Source organism: Panulirus ornatus, chromosome 58 (assembly GCF_036320965.1).
Source record: "Panulirus ornatus isolate Po-2019 chromosome 58, ASM3632096v1, whole genome shotgun sequence".
Classification (NCBI taxonomy): Eukaryota; Metazoa; Arthropoda; class Malacostraca; order Decapoda; family Palinuridae; genus Panulirus; species Panulirus ornatus.
Genome location: NC_092281.1, coordinates 39,704,074 through 39,726,647, shown reverse-complemented (window position 1 = coordinate 39,726,647; position 22,574 = coordinate 39,704,074). Strand labels below are relative to the sequence as shown.

The 22,574-nt window shown below is 42.8% G+C and overlaps 1 protein-coding gene across 1 annotated transcript in view; it reads left to right on the top strand.

Annotated features, from left to right (window-relative positions):
* Positions 1 to 22,574, top strand: part of LOC139766743 (uncharacterized) — a 318,468-nt gene that overhangs the window by 183,790 nt on the left and 112,104 nt on the right. Inside the window, exons 9-11 of the mRNA XM_071695665.1 lie at positions 4,316 to 4,476; positions 6,454 to 6,619; positions 9,079 to 9,269. Of these exons, the coding sequence (XP_071551766.1) occupies positions 4,316 to 4,476; positions 6,454 to 6,619; positions 9,079 to 9,269 (518 nt within the window). The remainder of the gene's footprint in view (positions 1 to 4,315; positions 4,477 to 6,453; positions 6,620 to 9,078; positions 9,270 to 22,574) is intronic.

Sequence of the window (22,574 nt, the reverse complement as noted above, 5' to 3'; positions counted from 1 at the left end):
ACAGGAGGACAAGAGAAAGGTGCAAGAGGTGAAAAAAAGGGCAAATGAGAGTTGGGGTGAGAGAGTATCATTAAATTTTAGGGAGAATAAAAAGATGTTCTGGAAGGAGGTAAATAAAGTGCGTAAGACAAGGGAGCAAATGGGAACTTCAGTGAAGGGCGCAAATGGGGAGGTGATAACAAGTAGTGGTGATGTGAGAAGGAGATGGAGTGAGTATTTCGAAGGTTTGTTGAATGTGTTTGATGATAGAGTGGCAGATATAGGGTGTTTTGGTCGAGGTGGTGTGCAAAGTGAGAGGGTTAGGGAAAATGATTTGGTAAACAGAGAAGAGGTAGTGAAGCTTTGCGGAAGATGAAAGCCGGCAAGGCAGCAGGTTTGGATGGTATTGCAGTGGAATTTATTAAAAAAGGGGGTGACTGTATTGTTGACTGGTTGGTAAGGCTAATTAATGTCTGTATGACTCATGGTGAGGTGCCTGAGGATTGGCGGAATGCGTGCATAATGCCATTGTACAAAGGCAAAGGGGATAAGAGTGAGTGCTCAAATTACAGAGGTATAAGTTTGTTGAGTATTCCTGGTAAATTATATGGGAGGGTATTGATTGAGAGGGTGAAGGCATGTACAGAGCATCAGATTGGGGAAGAGCAGTGTGGTTTCAGAAGTGGTAGAGGATGTGTGGATCAGGTGTTTGCTTTGAAGAATGTATGTGAGAAATACCTAGAAAAGCAAATGGATTTGTTTGTAGCATTTATGGATCTGGAGAAGGCATATGATAGAGTTGATAGAGATGCTCTGTGGAAGGTATTAAGAATATATGGTGTGGGAGGAAAGTTGTTAGAAGCAGTGAAAAGTTTTTATCGAGGATGTAATGCATGTGTACGTGTAGGAAGAGAGGAAAGTGATTGGTTCTCAGTGAATGTAGGTTTGCGGCAGGGGTGTGTGATGTCTCCATGGTTGTTTAATTTGTTTATGGATGGGGTGGTTAGGGAGGTAAATGCAAGAGTTTTGGAAAGAGATGCAAGTATGAAGTCTGTTGGGGATGAGAGAGCTTGGGAAGTGAGTCAGTTGTTGTTCGCTGATGACACAGCGCTGGTGGCTGATTCATGTGTGAAACTGCAGAAGCTGGTGACTGAGTTTGGTAAAGTGTGTGGAAGAAGAAAGTTAAGAGTAAATGTGAATAAGAGCAAGGTTATTAGGTACAGTAGGGTTGAGGGTCAAGTCAATTGGGAGGTGAGTTTGAATGGAGAAAAAGTGGAGGAAGTGAAGTGTTTTAGATATCTGGGAGTGGATCTGGCAGCGGATGGAACCATGGAAGCGGAAGTGGATCATAGGGTGGGGGAGGGGGCGAAAATTCTGGGAGCCTTGAAGAATGTGTGGAAGTCGAGAACATTATCTCGGAAAGCAAAAATGGGTATGTTTGAAGGAATAGTGGTTCCAACAATGTTGTATGGTTGTGAGGCGTGGGCTATGGATAGAGTTGTGCGCAGGAGGATGGATGTGCTGGAAATGAGATGTTTGAGGACAATGTGTGGTGTGAGGTGGTTTGATCGAGTGAGTAACGTAAGGGTAAGAGAGATGTGTGGAAATAAAAAGAGCGTGGTTGAGAGAGCAGAAGAGGGTGTTTTGAAGTGGTTTGGGCACATGGAGAGGATGAGTGAGGAAAGATTGACCAAGAGGATATATGTGTCGGAGGTGGAGGGAACAAGGAGAAGAGGGAGACCAAGTTGGAGGTGGAAAGATGGAGTGAAAAAGATTTTGTGTGATCGGGGCCTGAACATGCAGGAGGGTGAAAGGAGGGCAAGGAATAGAGTGAATTGGAGCGATGTGGTATACCGGGGCTGACGTGCTGTCAGTGGATTGAATCAAGGCATGTGAAGCGTCTGGGGTAAACCATGGAAAGCTGTGTAGGTATATATATTTGCGTGTGTGGACGTATGTATATACATGTGTATGGGGGGGGGCATTTCTTTCGTCTGTTTCCTTGCGCTACCTCGCAAACGCGGGAGACAGCGACAAAGTATAAAAAAAAAAAAAAAAATTTATATATATATATATATATATATATATATATATATATATATATATATATATATATATATATATATATATATATTCTTGTCCTGTTCTTAAACTATATTCATGTTGCTTAACTCTAACAGAAAGATCCTTACCAGTCTGCCCAACATTGAATATATCACAATTTCCACATGGCACTTTATAGATGGAACCAGAATTTTCTGGTGAGTTCCTGATTAAGACGTTCTTTCTAGTGCTATTGTTGTTGAAGGGAACATTTACATTAAAGGATTCAAGCAACATGGAAAGTAAAGTAAAAATATTATTAAAGGGGAGAACTGAAAGATTTTTTGTGTCAATGGGAGGTTTGGTTTCTACTCTATAAAATGATTTTTTTGATAACTTAAGGGATTTTTCAATGAAAAATCGAGGGTACTTTAACTTAGATCCAATAGAATATATCTTCTCAAACTTACCATCAATATACTCTGGACTGCAAATACGTAATCCCCTAAGGAACATAGATTGAAAGGATGATAATTCAACTCTGTCATGTTGAGATGAGCAATATTGTATGTATGAGCATACATTGGTAGGTTTTCTGTATATGCTAAACTTAAGCTTGCTTCCTTGCCTATGGATCATGAAGTCTAAAAATGGTATCATAACATTATTTTCATTTTCTACAGTAACTTTGATGGAAGGTACTAAATTGTTAAGTAACGGGAGAAATGTTTGTAATTTTAATTTGTTGGCCAAACTCAAAGAACATCATCTGCCTACCTAAACCAAATTGCATTAGAAAATTACAAAGGATATCTTACCTTCTAATGTAATTTGGTTTAGGTATGTAGATAAAGTTCTTTCACACACTTTTCCAAACTCAGGCACCAACTTCTGCAGTTTCGCAATCGAATCATCCACCAGTGCTGTATCATCGGCAAACAACAGCTGACGCATTTCCCAGCCCCTTTCATCCCCAACAGACTGGACGCTAGCCTCTCTCTTCAAAATCATGCATTTACTTCCCTAACCACCACATCCATAAATAAATCAAACAACCATTGGGACATTACACATCCGTGCCGCAGACCGAGCTTCAGTGAAAACCAATCATTCTCCTCTCTTCCTACTCGTACACATGCGTTACATCCTTGGTAAAAACTTTTCACTACTTTTAACAGCTTGCCCCTCACACTATATATTCTTAAAATCTTCCACAAAGCATCTCTATCAACCCTATTATATGCCTTCTCCAGATCAATAAATGCTACATACAAATCCATCTGATTCTTTAAGTATTTCTCACATAAATGCCTCAAAGCAGACAACTGATCCACACATCTTTTACCACTTCTGAAACCACACTGCTCTTCCCCAATCTGATGCTATGTACATGCCTTCACCCTCTCAATCAGTGCCTTCCCATATAATTTCCCAGGAATACTCAACGAACTTTTACCTCTGTAGTTTGAACACTCACCTTTATCCCCTTCGCCTATGTACAACACAGACGCTGACTGTGTCGCTTACAGCGGTACCCAACACAGACGCTGACTGTGTTGCTTACAGTGGTACCCACACAGATGCTGACTGTGTCGCTTACAGTGGTACCCAACACAGACGCTGACCGTGTCACTTACAAGGGTACCGAAGACAGACGCTGACTGTGTCGCTTACAGGGTTACCCACACAAACGCTGACTGTGTGGCTTACAGGGGTACCCACACAGACGCTGACTGTGTCACTTACAGTGGTACCCACACAGACGCTGACTATGTCACTTACAGGGGTACCCAACACAGACGCTGACTGTGTCAACCTCAGCGGTACTTAACACAGACGCTGACTGTGTCACTTACAGCGGTATCCAACACAGACGCTGACTGTGTCACTTACAGCGGTACCCAACACAGACGCTGACTGTGTCACTAACGGTGGTACCCACACAGGCGCTGACTGTGTCACTTACAGCGGTACCCAACACAGACGCTGACTGTGTCACTTACAGCGGTACACAACACAGACGCTGGGTGTGTCACTTACGGTGGTACCCAGACAGACACCCCTTATTCTATGTCCTTAAGGACACAAAAGTACCCACATTAACTGCCCTCCCTCCCCTACCCGGGCATGTGTCCATACCAAGAGTAGCCACACAGAATGTGTTCCTTTCAGGACTACCTCCACAGAAATTCTCCTAACTAATCGCTACTTCAAGAGTACCAACACAGATACCCCCTAGCCTGTGTTCCCCTGAGGAGTTCCCCTCCTGACGTTCTCTCTCTGTCCACTGCAGGAGTGCGATGCCAGAGGAACTGGGTGTCCGAATGTCGGGAAGATGGGGTGCGATGGGGCAACAAGTGTTACTATATGGTTTCCTCATCACTGGTAAGCCACGCCCAGGCTCGCGACAGATGTTCCTCCAGAAGCGCCAGACTCCTCAGCATTACCTCACAGGTCAGTCATCCCGCATTCTCTGTTGTTCAGCATTCTCCGTTATCCGGCATTCTCCGTTATCCGGCATTCTCCGTTATCCGGCACTCTCCAGTATAAGGAAAGAAGTTTACATTTTCCACTTATATATGACGATCATTACTTAATTCCCATGTCAGTTGGGAGAGCCTTTGTCTTGACCCTCGGATATCTATAAGACCGGTCGCTCTCACACTCTAACATTTTTATTTTCATTTTGTCGATTGTCCACTGAAATCTTTTCTGAAAAGTGATTGAATTGACTCCTGGTCACCCACACAGCAGTTCACTTGCCTTTGAGTTGATAGCAAGTCAGTCACATGATTCATGACACCTGGCAAATAGTTCGCTTAGGTCAAGAATCTGGACTGTGAAAGTGGTTCCGCAAAATCATCCATCTTTAAACTCGTTCACTCGGCTCCGTTATTTGGAGACCCGTCCTCCTGATTGAGTGATCTGACGAGTTACTTCATGATCTGCAGTATGGAGGAGGCAGGTAAGTAGTCAGCCCTGGAGAATACAAGCGAAAGTAATATTAGTGAAATAGAGAGAAACAACAGCTGGACGTAGGGAGAGTGGGCGAGACTGGAAGAGCTGACTATGATCTATACATTTTCAGATTCAACCAGTAAGGTAGTGGAGCTAGAACCGTCCAATTTATGAGCGGTACTTCGTAAAAGGACATGTTATTCCTTTGTTTAATTGGATTAACTTCCACGGATAAGAAAAAGGGCATCTGAACAAGACTCGCAAAGGTTTTAAAAGGCAGACGAAGTGATTTGTGTCATACTAGCCACCCGGAATAAGGCGCCACGGTGACACCAAGTAGGTTTATTGCGTTGAGCGCAAACCCGCCACAAGATACGGGGATGTCGTGACAAGTTTTAGAAACATTTGAAATCTGTGAGGAATGCAAAAAGTCAATAACGATATGAAGGAAATATCAGTGCACATGAATCACGGTGGTCTGGATGTTACATGAAGTCCAAGATATTCCACAGAGTCGAGGTGAGAATTCTTGTCCAGTTTCATCTTTCACGTCCTCAAAAATTCGTAAATACTTTCCCTTATCTTTTCTTTTTCCGTTTCATAATTCTCTATATTTCATTTAAGGCCCGGCCTTGATGTGGACTTTTGTCCATGAGTGGAGCATTCAACCATAGATGAAAGACTCTTGAAAGGAAAGTTCCTTTTTTGTTAAGTATTTTTCATAAATACTTTTGCAGGTGGTACCTCAAACTACACACACACACACACACACACACACAGTAATGATTACTAGAGCCGAATAAGGCAATGATGTCTTGGACACATTCGTAGACTCTGAATTATATGTAAGCCGGTGATACCGGATTCCACCTACCTGATTGAGGTTACAACCGCACGTGACAAGCAACCTTAGACAGGTTGTATTACCGTCACTGCATGAAACGGGATACCGCCTCTTCTGGGAACTTTTCGTTCCACAGGAGTCCATCATTTCCCTGCTCCTGCTTGGAGTGCAGCCTTGAGGGTGCTGAGGCCTCTTAAGAAGGGATCCTGGAGCTGCATGATTAGAACTTATGGGTTAATCAACAGACATATGCATAGCAAATTATGTCTGCATTATTTGACTCATGAGTGTTACAGCGTTGATCCTTGTGAATACATATACATATACAGATATATCCTGAGTCAGAGAGAGACATAGTCACATGCAATCACAGATACACATGTGTACGAATGAAATGTATAAGTAGCAAGACATATACTTCATATAGTATACATACATGCTTAGGGTAAGAATAACTGAAGACAAATGTATACTTGGACACATGCGTTTAACCCGCAAGTGAAGCCCACACCTACCCACATATCTTTTGAGATACCTGTTCATTCATGGATACTTTTACTTGCACAGATGTGTGTTTCTCTCTCCTTCTCTCTATGTTGACCTGCTCTTGCCCTGTGCCCATGCTGCAGGCAGAGAACGACTTCGTGTCGGAAATGCTGACGTCGATGGCTGGAGACAGTGTCGGCTTCCACACCGGCGGCGTCAAGACCCAGGTCTTCGACGACATCTTCTGGCTATGGCAGAACACTTCCTACCCTCCCACCACAGCACTCAGCTTTACTCACTGGTGGCCAGGTGAGTAGTGGTGGTGGCCAGGTGAGTAGTGATGGTGGCCAGGTGAGTAGTGGTGGTGGTCAGGTATGAGGTAGTGGTGGCCAGGTGAGTAGTGGTGGTGGCCAGATGGGTAGTGGTGATGGCCAGGTATTGGGTAGTGGTGGCCAGGTGAGTAGTGATAGTGGCCAGGTATGGGGTAGTGGTAGCCAGGTGAGTAGTGATTGTGACCAGATGTGGTGTAGTGGTGGCCATGTGAGTAGTGATGGTTGCCAGGTGTGGGATATTGTTGGCCAGGTGAATAGTGATGGTGACCACGTGAGTAGCGGTGGTGGCCAGGTGTGGGGTAGTGGTGGCCAGGTGAGTAGTGATGATGGCCACTTGAGTAGTGGTGGTGACCAGGTATGGGGTAGTGGTGGCCAGGTATGGGGGGTAGTGGTGGCCAGGTGAGTATTGATGGTGGCCAAATATGGGTAGTGGTGGCCAGGTGAGTAGTAATTGATGGCTGGGAGTGGGTAGTGGTGGCCAGGTGAGTGGTAGTGATGGCCAGGAGTGGTAAGTGGTGACCAGGTGTCGGTAGTGTTGGCCTGGAGTAGGTAGTGGTGGCAAAGTGAGTCGTGGTGATGGTCAGCAGTGGGTAGTAATGGCCAGGTGTGGGTATTGGTTGCCAGGTGAGTAGCAGTGGTAACCAGGTGAGTAGTGATGGTGGCCAGGTGTGGGTAGTGGTGACCAAGTGAATAGTGTTAGTGGCCAGGCATGGGTAGTGCGTGGTGACGGTGGCCAGGTGTTAGTAGTGGTGGTCAGGTGAGCAGTGTTGATGACCAGGTGTAGATACTTCTGGTCTAATGAGTAGTAATGGTGGCCAGGTGCTGGTAGCGGTGTCCATGTAAGTAGTGGAGGTGGCTAGGTGTGGGTAGTTGTGGCCAGGGGAGTAGTGGTGGTAGCCAGGTGTGGGTAGTGGTGACCATGTGAGTAGTGTTGGTGGCCAGGTGTTGGAAGTAGTGACCGGGTGGGTAGTGGTGGTGGCCAGGTGTGGGTAGTGGTAGCCAGGTATGTGTAATGAGTAGAGATGGTGGCCAGGTGTGGGTAGTAAGTAGTAATGGTGACCAGGTGTGGGTAGTGGTGGCCAGGTGAGTAGTGATGGCGGCCAGGTCTGGGTAGTGAGTAGTGATGGTGGCCAGGTGTGGGTAGTGAGTAGTGATGGTGGCCAAGTGTGGGCAGTGAGTAGTAATGGTGGCCAGGTGTGGGTAGTGAGTAGTGATGGTGCCCAGATATGGGTAGTGAGTAGTGATGGCGGTCAGGTGTGGGTAGTGAGTAGTGATGGTGGCCAGGTGTGGGCAGTGAGTAGTGATGGTAGCCAGGTGTCGGCAGTGAGTATTAATGGTGACCAGGTGTGGGTAGTGGTGACCAGGTACGTAACATCGACCAGGTGTGGAGAGTGGCATCATTGCTGTTCCCTGTCACCGGTAGAACAATTGACATATGCTTGTCGACCACATGCTGATCATATTGTTGTTCCTCCCTCACCCGGCGTGTAGCTTTTGCCTTACTTGGCGGGACGACCCACTTTGTTTCTCAGAATTTATGAATCCTGTTTAACAACCTCTCGTACCCTACCAATGGCATTCGCACGACAACCTTGATTATCCTATTGTTCAAGGGTTTCACACAAATTTAATGACCCAGATGTGTAGATCAGCGTTCATCAGACGCATCCCATAGATGTGTTTTGCATCATAGTATTTTGCCCTATGATTGTGATACGCATGTATGTACGACGCAGTGTATAACTTCATCTGAATATGTGAAGGTTCCAGACACCTGTACACCTTGCGGGATCTGCAAAGCACGCTTTCATTTTGTCTTCAGATTCTTGGAAATTCAGGCGATAAGTGCATGAAAAAGATGACCAGGAAGGAGAGGCAAGGGCGATGTACAGTTTAAATAGTCACTTCTGTTGTTGTTATGTGATGGTCCTGTTGGTAACCTCGACACTTGCCCAACTGTTTACACTGGTAAGGTTACGTCACTTCTCGTCGCTTGATCAAAGTCATTGTCGCGTGTCATGTTTTTGCTGTTTACCTGTGATTGAGACCAGTGTAAGAGGTTGTATTCATGGAAGGATCAAAAACGGTTATTCTTCTGCCCTGATTGTGAGTAGCAAAGCGTTTATAAGGTCAGTGAGAGACGCTTGATGCACATAAAGACTTGCAGTGAAGAAGATATTTAGTGGGGTTCTCAATGCTCAGGTATGACAATACACGAAGTACGCCGTATATCTTTTCAGGAACTCTAATTATATTCTACATAATTAAACATTGCTTATGAATATCTGTCTATGTTCTGTGAACATATGAATCGTGCGACCATGAACAAGAATACTTCGGCCATGTCTGTCATAATTTGTAACCATGAGACCAATTCTTGCTTCCAGCACACCCACGTGCTGGCAATTCTACAACGCTTATTAACTCTGTCTGTAGGATGGAACGTAACGTCATCAAGAGGACAGAGTGACGGTAACGGTGGTTCTGTAAGGGACGAAGGAATGGTGACGGGTGAGGGGGCGACCACCACCCAGTGTGTGGTTATCAAGGACAACTTTCCCGTCCTTCAAAACACTGAGGGAGGAAACGCACGCACCTCCGCCCCAGCTGACTACTACTTCTGGCAGGTAAAAAAAATATTTTACATATATATATATATATATATATATATATATATATATATATATATATAGGGGAGAAACAATACTTCCTGCGCATTCCTCACGTGTCGTAATAGGCGATTAAAGGGGACAGGAACTGGGGTCTAGAATCTCTAACCTTCCTGTATTTTAACTTTCAAAAAGAGAAATAGAAGAAGGAGTCACGCGGGGAGTGCTCATCCTCTTCGAAGGCTCAGATTGGGGTGTCTAAATGTGTGTGGATGTAACCAAGATAAGATAAAAGGAGAGATAGGTAGTATGTTTGAGGAAAGGAACCTAGATGTTTTGCCTCTGAGTGAAACGATGCTCAAGGGTAAAGGGGATGACTGGTTTAGAAATGTCTTGGGAGTAGAGTCAGGGGTTAGTGAGAGGACAAGAGCAAGGGAAGGAGTACCACTACTCCTGAAACAAGAGTGGTGGGAGTATGTGATAGAGAGTAAGAAAGTAAACTCTAGATTGATATGTGTATAACTGAAAGTGGATGGAGAGAGATGGGTGATTATCGGTTCATATGCACCTGGGCATGAGAAGAAAGATCATCATCCACATCAAGGCCCTAAAGAACTTTCCATGGTTTACTCCAGATGCTTCACACGCCCTGGTTCAATCCATTGACAGTAGGTTGACCCCGGTATACCACATCGTTCCAATTCACTCTATTCCTTGCACGCCTTCCACCGTCATGCATGTTCAGGATCCGATCACTCAAAATCTCTTTCACTCCATCTTTCCACCTCCAATTTGGTATCCCACTTCTCTTCCTTCCCTCCACCTCTGACACATATATCCTCTTGGTCAATCTTTCCTCACTCATTCTCTCCATGTGACCAAACCATTTCAAAACACCCTCTTCTGCTCTCTCAGCCACACTTTTTTTTATTACCACACATCTCCCTTACCCTATTACAACTTACTCGATCAAACCACCTCACACCACATATTGTCCTCAAACATCTCATTTCCAGCACAGCCACCTTCCTCCGCAAAACTCTATCTATAGCCCACGCCTCGCAACCATATAGCATTGTTGGAACCACTATTCCTTCAAACATACCCACTTTTGCTTTCCGAGATAATATTCACGACTTCCACACATTCTTCAACGCTCCCAGAACTTTCGCCCCCTCCCCCACCCTATGATTCACTTCCGTTTCCATGGTTCCATCCGCTAACAAATCCACTCCCAGATATCTAAAACACTTCACTTCCTCCGGTTTTCCTCCATTAAAACTTACCTCCCAGTTGACTTGTCCCTCAACCCTAATGTACCAAATAACCTTCCTCTTATTCACATACACTCACCTTTCTTCTTTCACACACTTTACCAAACTCAGTCACCACCTTCTGCAGTTTCTCACACAAATCAGCTACCAGCGCTGTATCATCAGCGAACAACAACTGACTCACTTCCCAAGCTATCTCATCTACAACAGACAGCATACTTGCCCCTCTTTCCAAAAACCTTGCATTCACCTCCCTAACAACCACATCCATAAACAAATTAAACAATCATGAAGACATCACATACCCCTGCCGCAAACCAACATTCACTGAGAACCAATCACTTTCCTCTCTTCCTACACGTATCAAGGCTTACATTCTCGATAAAAACTTTTCACTGCTTTTAACAACTTGCCTCCCACACCATGTATCCTTAATACCTTCCAAAGAGCATCTCCATCAACTCTATCATATGCCCTTCTCCAGATTCATGAATGCTACATACAAATCCATTTGCTTTTCTAAATATTTCTCACATACATTCTTCAAAGCAAACACCTGATCCAAACATCCTCTACCACTTCTGAAATCACACTGCTCTTCCCCAGTCTGATGCTCTGTACATGCCTTTACCATCTCACTCAATACCCTTCCATATAATTTCCCAGGAATACTCAACAAACTTATACATCTATAATTTGAGCACTCACTTTTATCCCCTTTTATTTTGTATAATGGCACTATGCAAGCATTCCTCCAATCCTCACCCACCTCACCATGAGTCATACATACATCAAGTAACCTTAGCAACCAGTCAACAATACAGTCACCCCCTTTTTTAATGAATTCCACTACAATACCATCCAAACACGCTGCCTTGCCGTCTTTCATCTTCCGCAAACCTTTTACTAACTCTTTTCTGTTTACCAAATCATTCTCCCTAACCCTCTCACGTTGCACACCACCCCGACGAAAACACCCTATATCTGCCACTCTATCATCAAACACATTCAAGAAACCTTCAAAATACTCTCTCCATCTCCTCACATCACCACTACTTGTTATCACCTCCCCATTAGCCCCCTTCACAAAAGCTCCCATTTGTTCCCTTGTCTTACGCACTTTATTTACCTCCTTCTAAAACATCTTTTTATTCTTCCTAAAATTTAATGATACTCTCTCAATCCAACCCTCATTTGCCCTCTTTTTTACCTATTGCACCTTTCTCTTGACCTCCTGCCTCTTTCTTTTATACATCTCCCACTCATTTGCATTATTTCCCTGCAAAAATCGTCCAAATGCCTCTCTCTTCTCTTTCACTAATAATCTCACTAATAATCTTACTTCTTCATCCCACCACTCACTACCCTTTCTAATATGCCCACCTCCCGCCCTTCTCATGCCACAGGCATCTTTTGTGCAAGCCATCACTGCTTCCCTAAATACATCACATTCCTCCCCCACTCCCCTTCCGTCCTTTGTGCTCACCTTTTTCCATTCTATACTCAGTCCCTCCTGGTACTTCATCACACAATTTTTCTTCACAAACTCACTTACTCTCATCACTCTCTTCACCCCAACATTCTCTCTTCTTTTCTGAGAACCTCTACAAATCTTCACCTTCGCCTCCACAAGATAATGATCAGGCATCCCTCCAGTTGCACCTCTCAGCAAATTAACATCCAAAAGTCTCTCTTTCGCGCGCCTATGAATTAACACATAATCCAATAACGCTCTCTGGCCATCTCTCCTACTTACATACGTAAGTATATATATATATATATATATATATATATATATATATATATATATATATATATATATATATATATATATATATATATATATATATATATATATATATATATATATATATATATATATATATATATATATATATGTATATATATATATATACATATATATATATATATGCATATATATATATATATATATATATATATATATATATATATATATATATATATATATATATATATATATATATATATATATATATATATATATATATATATATATATATATATATATATATATATGTGTGTGCATTGAGATGTATGGGTATGTATATTTGGGTGTGTGGACGTGTATGTATATACATGTGTATGGGGGTGGTTTGGGCCATTTCTTTCGTCTGTTACCTTGCGCTACCTCGCAAACCCGGGAGACAGCGACAAAGCAAAATAAATAAATGAATAATATATATATATATATATATATATATATATATATATATATATATATATATAGATATAGATATATATATATTGGAAAGGATCACAATTTTTGCGCGTGATCAAGATATTCCTATGAGTCCACGGGGAAAATGAAACACAAAAATTTCCCAAGTGCACTTTCCTGTAATAATCACATCATCAGGGGACACACAGGAGAGAATATAACAGTCATTTGATATACATCGAAGAGACGAAGCTAGGATGCCATTTGGTAAACATGTGATTGTCTAAAACATACAACGAGCGTTCATAGACTTATCATTTTACAAATCTTATCAACAATAAAGTTATCTAATTTGTATAGACCATCACTAATATTAAGATTATAATTCTTTGTGTATTTAATAATAAGAAGATTCAATGATATTTCTCTTGGTAATAGAGTTAGAGTTGATAACTGAGGTGGCGTTACTCCAGTCATTACAATGATCATAGTTTTTAACATGATTAAACAAGGCATTTGATTCTTGTCCCGTTCTTATACTACATTTATGTTTCTTAAGTCTAACAGAAAGATCCTTACCAGTCTGACCAACATAAAATCTATAACAGTTTCCACAAGGCACTTTATAGATGCAACCAAGAGATTTTTCTGGTGAATTCCTGATTAAGGTATTTTTTATAGTATTATTGTTGCTAAAGGCAACATTTACATTAAAGGATTTAAGCAACATGGGAAGCAAAGTGAAATTATTATTAAAAGGGGGAACTAAAAGATTCTTGGTGTCAATGGGAGGTTTGGGCTCAACTCTATAAAAAGATTTCTTTGCAAACTTAAGGGATATATCAATGAAAGATCTAGGGCACTTTAACTTATATCCAGTAGAATATATTTTGTCAAACTCATCATCAATAAACTCTGGACTGCAAATACGTAATGCCCTAAGGAATATAGATTGAAATGATCATAATTTAACTCTGTCATGTTGAGATGAGTAATAATGGATATATGAGCATACATTGGTGAGTTTTCTGTATATGCTAAACTTAAACTTGTTTCCTTGCCTATGGATCATGCAATCTAAAAATGGTAACATACCATTATTTTCATTTTCTACAGTAAATTTGATGGAAGGTACTAAATTGTTAAGTAAGGGGAGAAATATTTGTAAATTTTCATTTGTTGGCCAAACACAAAGAACATCATCTACATACCTAAACCAAATTGCATTAGGAGGTAAGATATCCTTTACGAAATTTGTTTAAAAATTTTCCATTTAAAGATTACTTAGTACAGGTGAAAGATTGTTACTCATTGTCATACCAAATTTTTGAGCATAATAATTTCCATTAAATTGTAATACACAGTCTTTTATACACAATTTTATCAGTTCAATGAAATTAGACTTTGAAACAGGTGAATGTACTGATATCATCCAAGACATCAAATGAATATTCTAAAAGGTCATCTACCGGAACTTTACTGAAAAGTGAGGAAACATCAAAGCTAACTAGTTTGAAATCAATATTAACATTGATATAGTTTAGCTTGTTGACTAAATCTACATTTTTCATGATATTAGAATTTGATACCTTACCCACTAAAGGGCTTAATAAAGAAACTAATCATTTTGACAATTTATATGTGATGGAGCCTACTGAACTCACTGTAGGTCTTGCTAGAAAATTCTGTTTATGTGTTTTGATAAGTCTATACATATATGGCAATGAAGGGGACAAAGATGACAAACTTTTGATAAGAGAAATGTTACCTTTCAACAACAACTTCATTTCTTTATTGAAGTGAGACTTAACTGCTTCTAAGGGATTTTTACTAAGTTTAGAATATGTTGTGTTATCATGTGTACGTGTAGGAAGAGAGGAAAGTGATTGGTTCTCAGTGAATGTAGGTTTGCGGCAGGGGTGTGTGATGTCTCCATGGTTGTTTAATTTGTTTATGGATGGGTTTGTTAGGGAGGTAAATGCAAGAGTTTTGGAAAGAGGGGCAAGTATGAAGTCTGTTGGGGATGAGAGAGCTTGGGAAGTGAGTCAGTTGTTGTTCGCTGATGATACAGCGCTGGTGGCTGATTCATGTGAGAAACTGCAGAAGCTGGTGACTGAGTTTGGTAAAGTGTGTGGAAGAAGAAAGTTAAGAGTAAATGTGAATAAGAGCAAGGTTATTAGGTACAGTAGGGTTGAGGGTCAAGTCAATTGGGAGGTGAGTTTGAATGGAGAAAAACTGGAGCAAGTGAAGTGTTTTAGATATCTGGGAGTGGATCTGGCAGCGGATGGAACCATGGAAGCGGAAGTGGATCATAGGGTGGGGGAGGGGGCGAAAATTCTGGGGGCCTTGAAGAATGTGTGGAAGTCGAGAACATTATCTCGGAAAGCAAAAATGGGTATGTTTGAAGGAATAGTGGTTCCAACAATGTTGTATGGTTGCGAGGCGTGGGCTATGGATAGAGTTGTGCGCAGGAGGATGGATGTGCTGGAAATGAGATGTTTGAGGACAATGTGTGGTGTGAGGTGGTTTGATCGAGTGAGTAACGTAAGGGTAAGAGAGATGTGTGGAAATAAAAAGAGCGTGGTTGAGAGAGCAGAAGAGGGTGTTTTGAAGTGGTTTGGGCACATGGAGAGAATGACTGAGGAAAGATTGACCAAGAGGATATATGTGTCGGAGGTGGAGGGAACGAGGAGAAGAGGGAGACCAAATTGGAGGTGGAAAGATGGAGTGAAAAAGATTTTATGTGATCGGGGCCTGAATATGCAGGAGGGTGAAAGGAGGGCAAGGAATAGAGTGAATTGGAGCGATGTGGTATACCGGGGTTGACGTGCTGTCAGTGGATTGAATCAAGGCATGTGAAGCGTCTGGGGTAAACCATGGAAAGCTGTGTAGGTATGTATATTTGCGTGTGTGGATGTATGTATATACATGTGTATGGGGGGGGGGGGGCATTTCTTTCGTCTGTTTCCTTGCGCTACCTCGGTAACGCGGGAGACAGCGACAAAGTATAATAAAATAAAAAAAAATAATCATTTAGAAGATCATTCGTTTTAGATAAATAGTTACTTATGTCTAAAATCACAACAGTGTTAGCCTTATCTGCTTTAGTAATATGTATATCCTTGTCTTTTTTTTTTAAGGTGTTAATAGCTCTTATGAATCTTTTAGGGCAATTAGCTTCCATTGGTTTTGACAAATTGGCATACACTAAACCCTTACAGATATTGATATCATCATTACTTAAATTACTGTATTTTTCTAAATTACAAAAAGACTTTGTGACATCAACACAGCTGGCTTCTCTGTTAGAGCACACAAAACTTAATACCATAGCCTAATGCACACAGGGAATCTTTATCTAGTTGTTTATTAGACAGGTTTACCACAAAAAATGGGTTTGTGTTCTTGGTCCAGTCGCTGTTTTCAATAAGATGGTCCAATTTACGATTTAGCCTATTGCGTTCTTTCCTTAATTCATCATAGCAATAGTCCAACATCCGGTTTTTCCAGTGTGTCGGTATTGCCATTTGAAAGGCACGTTTCTTTTCTCTTGAAATGCGAAAAGCCTCCTCCATTTCAAGTTTCTTTAATTTAATGTTCTTCTTTAAAATGATATATTGAAATTAGTCAAATGGTCAACCAGACAGCTGCAACAAACGTTGAGGTGGGACAGATCTTGGCATCACTTGTTCATCAAGGCATTTCCTAAGGAATTCAAATCGTAACTTCAGTTGGTGAGCCTTGATTAGCAATTTGGAGAAAGCAGTAACGAAAGGAGAAAGTCCAGGACAGCTTGTAGAGAAGTGATAGAAGAGCCGTGTAGAATCCATGTTGGAAAGGATCACAATTTTGCGCGTGATCAAGATATTCCCATGAGTCCACTTGGAAAATGAAACACGAAAAGTTCCCAAGTGCACTTTCGTGTAATAATCACATCATCAGGGGAGACACAAGAGAGAAGCGTGCAAGGTGGGCAGATTAGAAAGGATAGTGAGTGGTGGGATGAAGAAGTAAGATTATTAGTGAAAGAGAAGAGAGAGGCATTTGGACGATTTTTGCAAGGGAAATAATGCAAATGACTGGGAGATGTATAAAAGAAAGAGGAAGAAGGTCAAGAGAAAGGTGCAAGAGGTGAAAAAGACGGCAAATGAGAGTTGGGGTGAGAGAGTATCATTAAATTTTAGTGAGAATAAACAGATGTTTTGGAAGGAGGCAAATAAAGTGCGTAAGACAAGGGAACAAATGGGAACTTCAGTGAAGGGTGCTAATGGGGAGGTGATAACAAGCAGTGGTGATGTGAGGAGATGGAGTGAGTATTTTGAAGGTTTGTTGAATGTGTTTGATGATAGAGTAGCAGATATAGGGTGTTTTGGTCGAGGTGGTGTGCAAAGTGAGAGGGTTAGGGAAAATGATTTGGTAAACAGAGAAGAGGTAGTAAAAGCTTTGCGGAAGATGAAAGACGGCAAGGCAGCGGGTTTGGATGGTATTGCAGTAGAATTTATTAAAAAAGGGGGTGACCGTATTGTTGATTGGTTGGTAAGGTTATTTAATGTATGTATGGTTCATGGTGAGGCGCCTGAGGATTGGCAGAATGCGTGCATAGTGCCATTGTACAAAGGCAAAGGGGATAAGAGTGAGTGCTCAAATTACAGATGTATAAGTTTGTTGAGTATTCCTGAGAAACTATATGGGAGGGTATTGACTGAGAGAGTGAAGGCATGTACAGAGCATCAGATTGGGGAAGAGCAGTGTGGTTTCAGAAGTGGTAGAGGCTGTGTGGATCAGGTGTTTGCTTTGAAGAATGTATGTGACAAACACTTAGAAAAGCAAATGGATTTGTATGTAGCATTTATGGATCTGGAGAAGGCATATGACAGAGTTGATAGAGATGCTCTGTGGAAGGTATTAAGAATATGTGGCGTGGGAGGCAAGTTGTTAGAAGCAGTGAAAAGTTTTTATCGAGGATGTAAGGCATGTGTACGTGTAGGAAGAGAGGAAAGTGATTGGTTTTTAGTGAATGTAGGTATGCTGCAGGGGTGTGTGATGTCCCCATGGTTGTTTAATTTATTTATGGATGGGGTTGTTAGGGAGGTGAATGCAAGGGTTTTCGAAAGAGGGGCAAGTATGAAGTCAGTTGGGGATGAGAGACCCTAGGAAGTGGGTCAGTTGTTGTTTGCTGATGGTACAGCGCTGGTGGCATATTCATGTGAGAAACTGCAGAAGCTGATGACTGAGTTTGGTAAAGTGTGTGAAAGAAGAATGTTAAGAGTAAATGTGAATAAGAGCAAGGTTATTTGGTACAGTAGGGTTGAGGGACACGTCAATTGGGAGGTAAGTTTGAATGGAGAAAAACTGGAGGAAGTGAAGTGTTTTAGATATCTGGGAGTGGATTTGGCAGCGGATGGAATCATGAAAGCGGAAGTGAATCATAGGGTGGGGAAGTGGGCGAAAATTGTAGGAGCCTTGAAGAATGTGTGGAAGTCGAGAACATTATCTCGGAAAGCAAAAATGGGTGTGTTTGAAGGAATAGTGGTTCCAAGAATGTTGTATGGTTGCGAGGCGTGGGCTATGGATAGAGTTGTGCGCAGGAGGATGGATGTGCTGAAAATGAAATGTTTGAAGACAATATGTGGTGTGAGGTGGTTTGATCGAGTAAGTAATGTAAGGGTAAGAGAGATGTGTGGTTATAAAAAGAGTGTGGTTGAGAGAGCAGAAGAGGGTGTTTTGAAATGGTTTGGTCACATAGAGAGAATGAGTGAGGAAAGATTGAACAAGAGTGTATACATGTCAGAGGTGGAGGGAACGAGGAGAAGTGGGAGACCAAATTTTAGGTGGAAATATGGTGTGAAAAAGATTTTGTGTGATCGGGGCCTGAACATGCAGGAGGGTGAAAGGCGTGCAAGGAATAGAGTGAATTGGAACGATGTGGTATACCGGGGTCGACGTGCTGTCAGTGGATTGAACCACGGCATGTGAAGTGTCTGGGGTAAACCATGGAAAGTGCTCTGTGGCCTGGATGTGGAAAGGGAGCTGTGGTGTCGGTGCATTATTACATGACAGCTAGAGACTGAGTGTGAACAAATGCTGCCTTTGTTGTCTTTTACTAGCGCTACCTCGCGCACATGAGGGGGGAGGGGGTTGTTATTTCATGTGTGACTGGATGGCGATGGGAATGAATAAAGGCAGACAGTATGAATTATGTACATGTGTATATATGTATACGTCTGTGTTTGTATATATTTGTATACGTTGAGATGTATACATATGTATATTTGCGTGTGTGGACATGTATGTATATACATGTGTATGTCGGTGGGTTAGGCCATTCTTTCGTCTGTTTCCTTGCGCTGCCTCGCTAACGCGGGAGACAGCGACAAAGCAAAATACATAATAATATATATTTATATATCTTTCTTTCATACTATTTCCATTTCCCGCGTTAGCGAGGTAGCAATATATTCGAGCAAGGTCGCCAGTCACATATGTTACAAATAATATACTGATCCTTGCCTTTGCAAGGACGTAAGATTTGTCAAATTGCACAAATCGGGATAACACTTTCTGAAAGTTATGGGATTGAATTAAAGACCAGCATTACATTAAATCTACTTATAATGAAAGAATGCAGGTGTACAAAGATAAGCATATAAATTAGGCATGAATCATTTACGTTAACACTGAACATGAGTTTAACATTGAACATGAGTTAACATTGAATATGAGTTAACATTCCAGATAAGATTTCAAGCCAGGAGATCTCTTTCCTCTATGACAATTAGTTCGATAACTTTAAACTTAGACCTGACGTGACACAGTAAACAACATCGTTACACTTAGCTAAACCTGATGTGACACAGTAAACATCATCGTTACACTTAGCTAAACCTGATGTGACACAGTAAACATCATCGTTACACTTAGCTAAACCTGACGTGACACAGTAAACATCATCGTTACACTTAGCTAAACCTGACGTGACACAGTAAACATCATCGTTACACTTAGCTAAACCTGACGTGACACAGTAAACATCATCGTTACACTTAGCTAAACCTGACGTGACACAGTAAACATCATCGTTACACTTAGCTAAACCTGACGTGACACAGTAAACATCTTACAAATTGGGGCAGTGGTGGCTACAGGGTTCGAGACAGGGAAAGCTTACATTACCTTGCTGGGCTCGGGACTGCTGAAGGAATCGAGGCTCACTGGGGAGTCAGAGGTTTTTATTACAGACAGGTGGACTGCGTCCGCCTTGTTACCCTATGATGCCACCCTTGATTGGCTATGAGCCTAAGGCCCAGTGGTGATTGCAGGAGGGTGGCTCCAAGTGCCACTCCTACTTGGCTGGATGGCCACAGGTCCGTCGGTGATTGGAGAAGGTGTCATCCGTGAGACAGCTGACTGGCTGAAAGGAAGTTAAGTTCGTCCCACATCTGCCTAGAGGCCCCACCTTCTCTTATCCTGACAGCGACGACACAGTATGGGGGCCGTAGGTTGACCCCAACTTGACCTGGTGGCTCGGATGGAAGATCCGAGTGTCGAGGGGGACTAGATTGATGGCCCGACGTGGCCATCTGGTTTCCCTCTCGAAGGTATGAAGAAGACATCAGACCTAATGGTTTGGTTAGGGAAGCGAAATCCGAGCCGATAACGGAGGAAAGGCCTTGGCCCTCGCCCTAACATCAAATAGCACTTACACGATACACAAAGACACACACACGAACATGTGGGCACACACTCACGTGTTCGTAACACCCCCCTCCTTAAAGGAGAAAATTCCTAGAAGAGGAATCTTCTCACCTTAAGAGCGGGATAAACAATCAGCTAACACATTATGTGCGCCAGCAATATGATGAATATCTAAATTATACTCTTGAAAGAAACAAGGCCCACCTGATTAATTTCTGACTCCGATCCCGTAACTTGTGAATATTTTGAAAGGGATTGGTAGTCAGTACACTCTAAAATGATTGCCTGAAGGACACACACATAAAGTGCTATAATACAAATAGCAAAAACAAAAATTCCTTCTCCATGGTGGGCTATCTGTTTGGGCTCAACCTTCTCTCTGTCCTCCTGCATGAGGACCTCACCAGCGTCAGCATCGCTAGCATTCACAGCTAATCTGGTTGGAGCCTGCAAAATATAACAGTTAAAAATTGTAGGGTTCCCAACTGATAAGAGGCTTTCTAACACTGCTCTTTCAAAATAAATCTGACATCATTTGTCAATGGATTTATGAGAGGGGGTTACAACTGCGAGAAAAGTTACTAATACACTCTGTAATACCCAACTATACCCACAAAACGTCTCGGTTCTCTCCGAGATTGGGGGGCACTCATTACGGGCTCATACTTGGACCCTTACGGTCGGTGGAAGGAGGGGACTGACAAACCTCTGGCAAAACTCTGGGTACGTCGACAGGAGGGCAAACCCTTCTACCCGTCACATCCCAAGCAGGTGCTAAAGCGCCTCCGTCTTCCCGGGTCTCCGAGGCCTTCACAGCTACGTCGTCAACTTCGTCACACATGGCTCTCCCAAGCACCGCTGGACGTTGGATGATGCAGACTGATACCGTCGGTTCCAAAGGGGGAGGCCACACCTCGTCGCCTGTCTCTATACTTCTAAATCGAGACCGTCTGTCAGGCCACCTCGTCCCTCATTCCCGACTTTCTTGAATGGGCTCGAGACAAATCCTGTCTCACCCACTGACTCTTGTACGGACTCGAATCTAGCACAGGAGGTATCACACAGCTTCTCCTCAGCTAATTTCATCCTCAGAAGGCGTCCTCAATTCCTCCATCACAACAGAGTCTACACCAGGAGAGAGGGTATCACACAGCTTGCTCTCGCTGGTCTCACTCTCAAGAATGTAGCAGTGGCCAGAGGAGGTTCTTAGCAATGGGCCCACAATGTCAACTATAACTCGGTCAAACGGACCTTCAAATGGGGGAATAGGAACTCGCCCGTCTCTACACTTCTGGATCGAGACCGTCTGAAAAGGCTTTCCCAACACTGAGCGACATCCCGGCGGCACCAGGCCAATATACATTCCGCCACACTCGGTCCAGGGTCTTCCTCACCCCAAGATGACCGGCAAAGCTTGAGTCATGCGCAAGCTTCAAGAAATCTCCCTCCTGTAGGGACGCGGTACTGACACCTGGTGAACTGCCTGCCACTCCTCGTTTTCCCCATTACATGACACTGAACACCACCTCCTCAGGTCTCACTCTCAGGGGAGAGTCTTCATTCCCTGCGTTTCAACGGCTATGTCCTCAGGCACACGGCCTGCCGTGCCAGCTGTCATGGACCTGGCACCATCGTGGTTGTAGACCATCTCTGGTACCTCTTCATCAAGCTGCAATGCCTCCGTGGACTCCAACGGGCCCGTAGGCAACACCGGCACTGAGTTCATCTTTCCACCCGCTAGGTCATTGCCTAACACAAAGTCCATGTCTAAGACAGGAACTTATCTACAATCCCTACAAGCATGGTCCGTGAAGAGATCTATTTCTGCCCTCACATCGACTAGTGGAGCTTCCTTGGGACCCGACAGTCCATCTAGCAAGACTCGGTCTCCAAACTCTTCTCGCGGCACCAAGCCATCCAACATCAGGGACTGCAGCGCACCAGAATCCCGTAATACGGTCACTTTTCGTCGTACACCACATCTACTAACATAGCCCTCAAACAGGAACGCATTGTAGTTCCCACAGAACGGATCCTTAACTACACTCTCGCAACCCCTCTTTTTCCTAAGAGCAGGGACAGCCTCACCTACTTTACTAAGTGGCCCTAAAGTTGAGACGAGATTCACCGGTCTACTCATGGTAGAATCTCTGG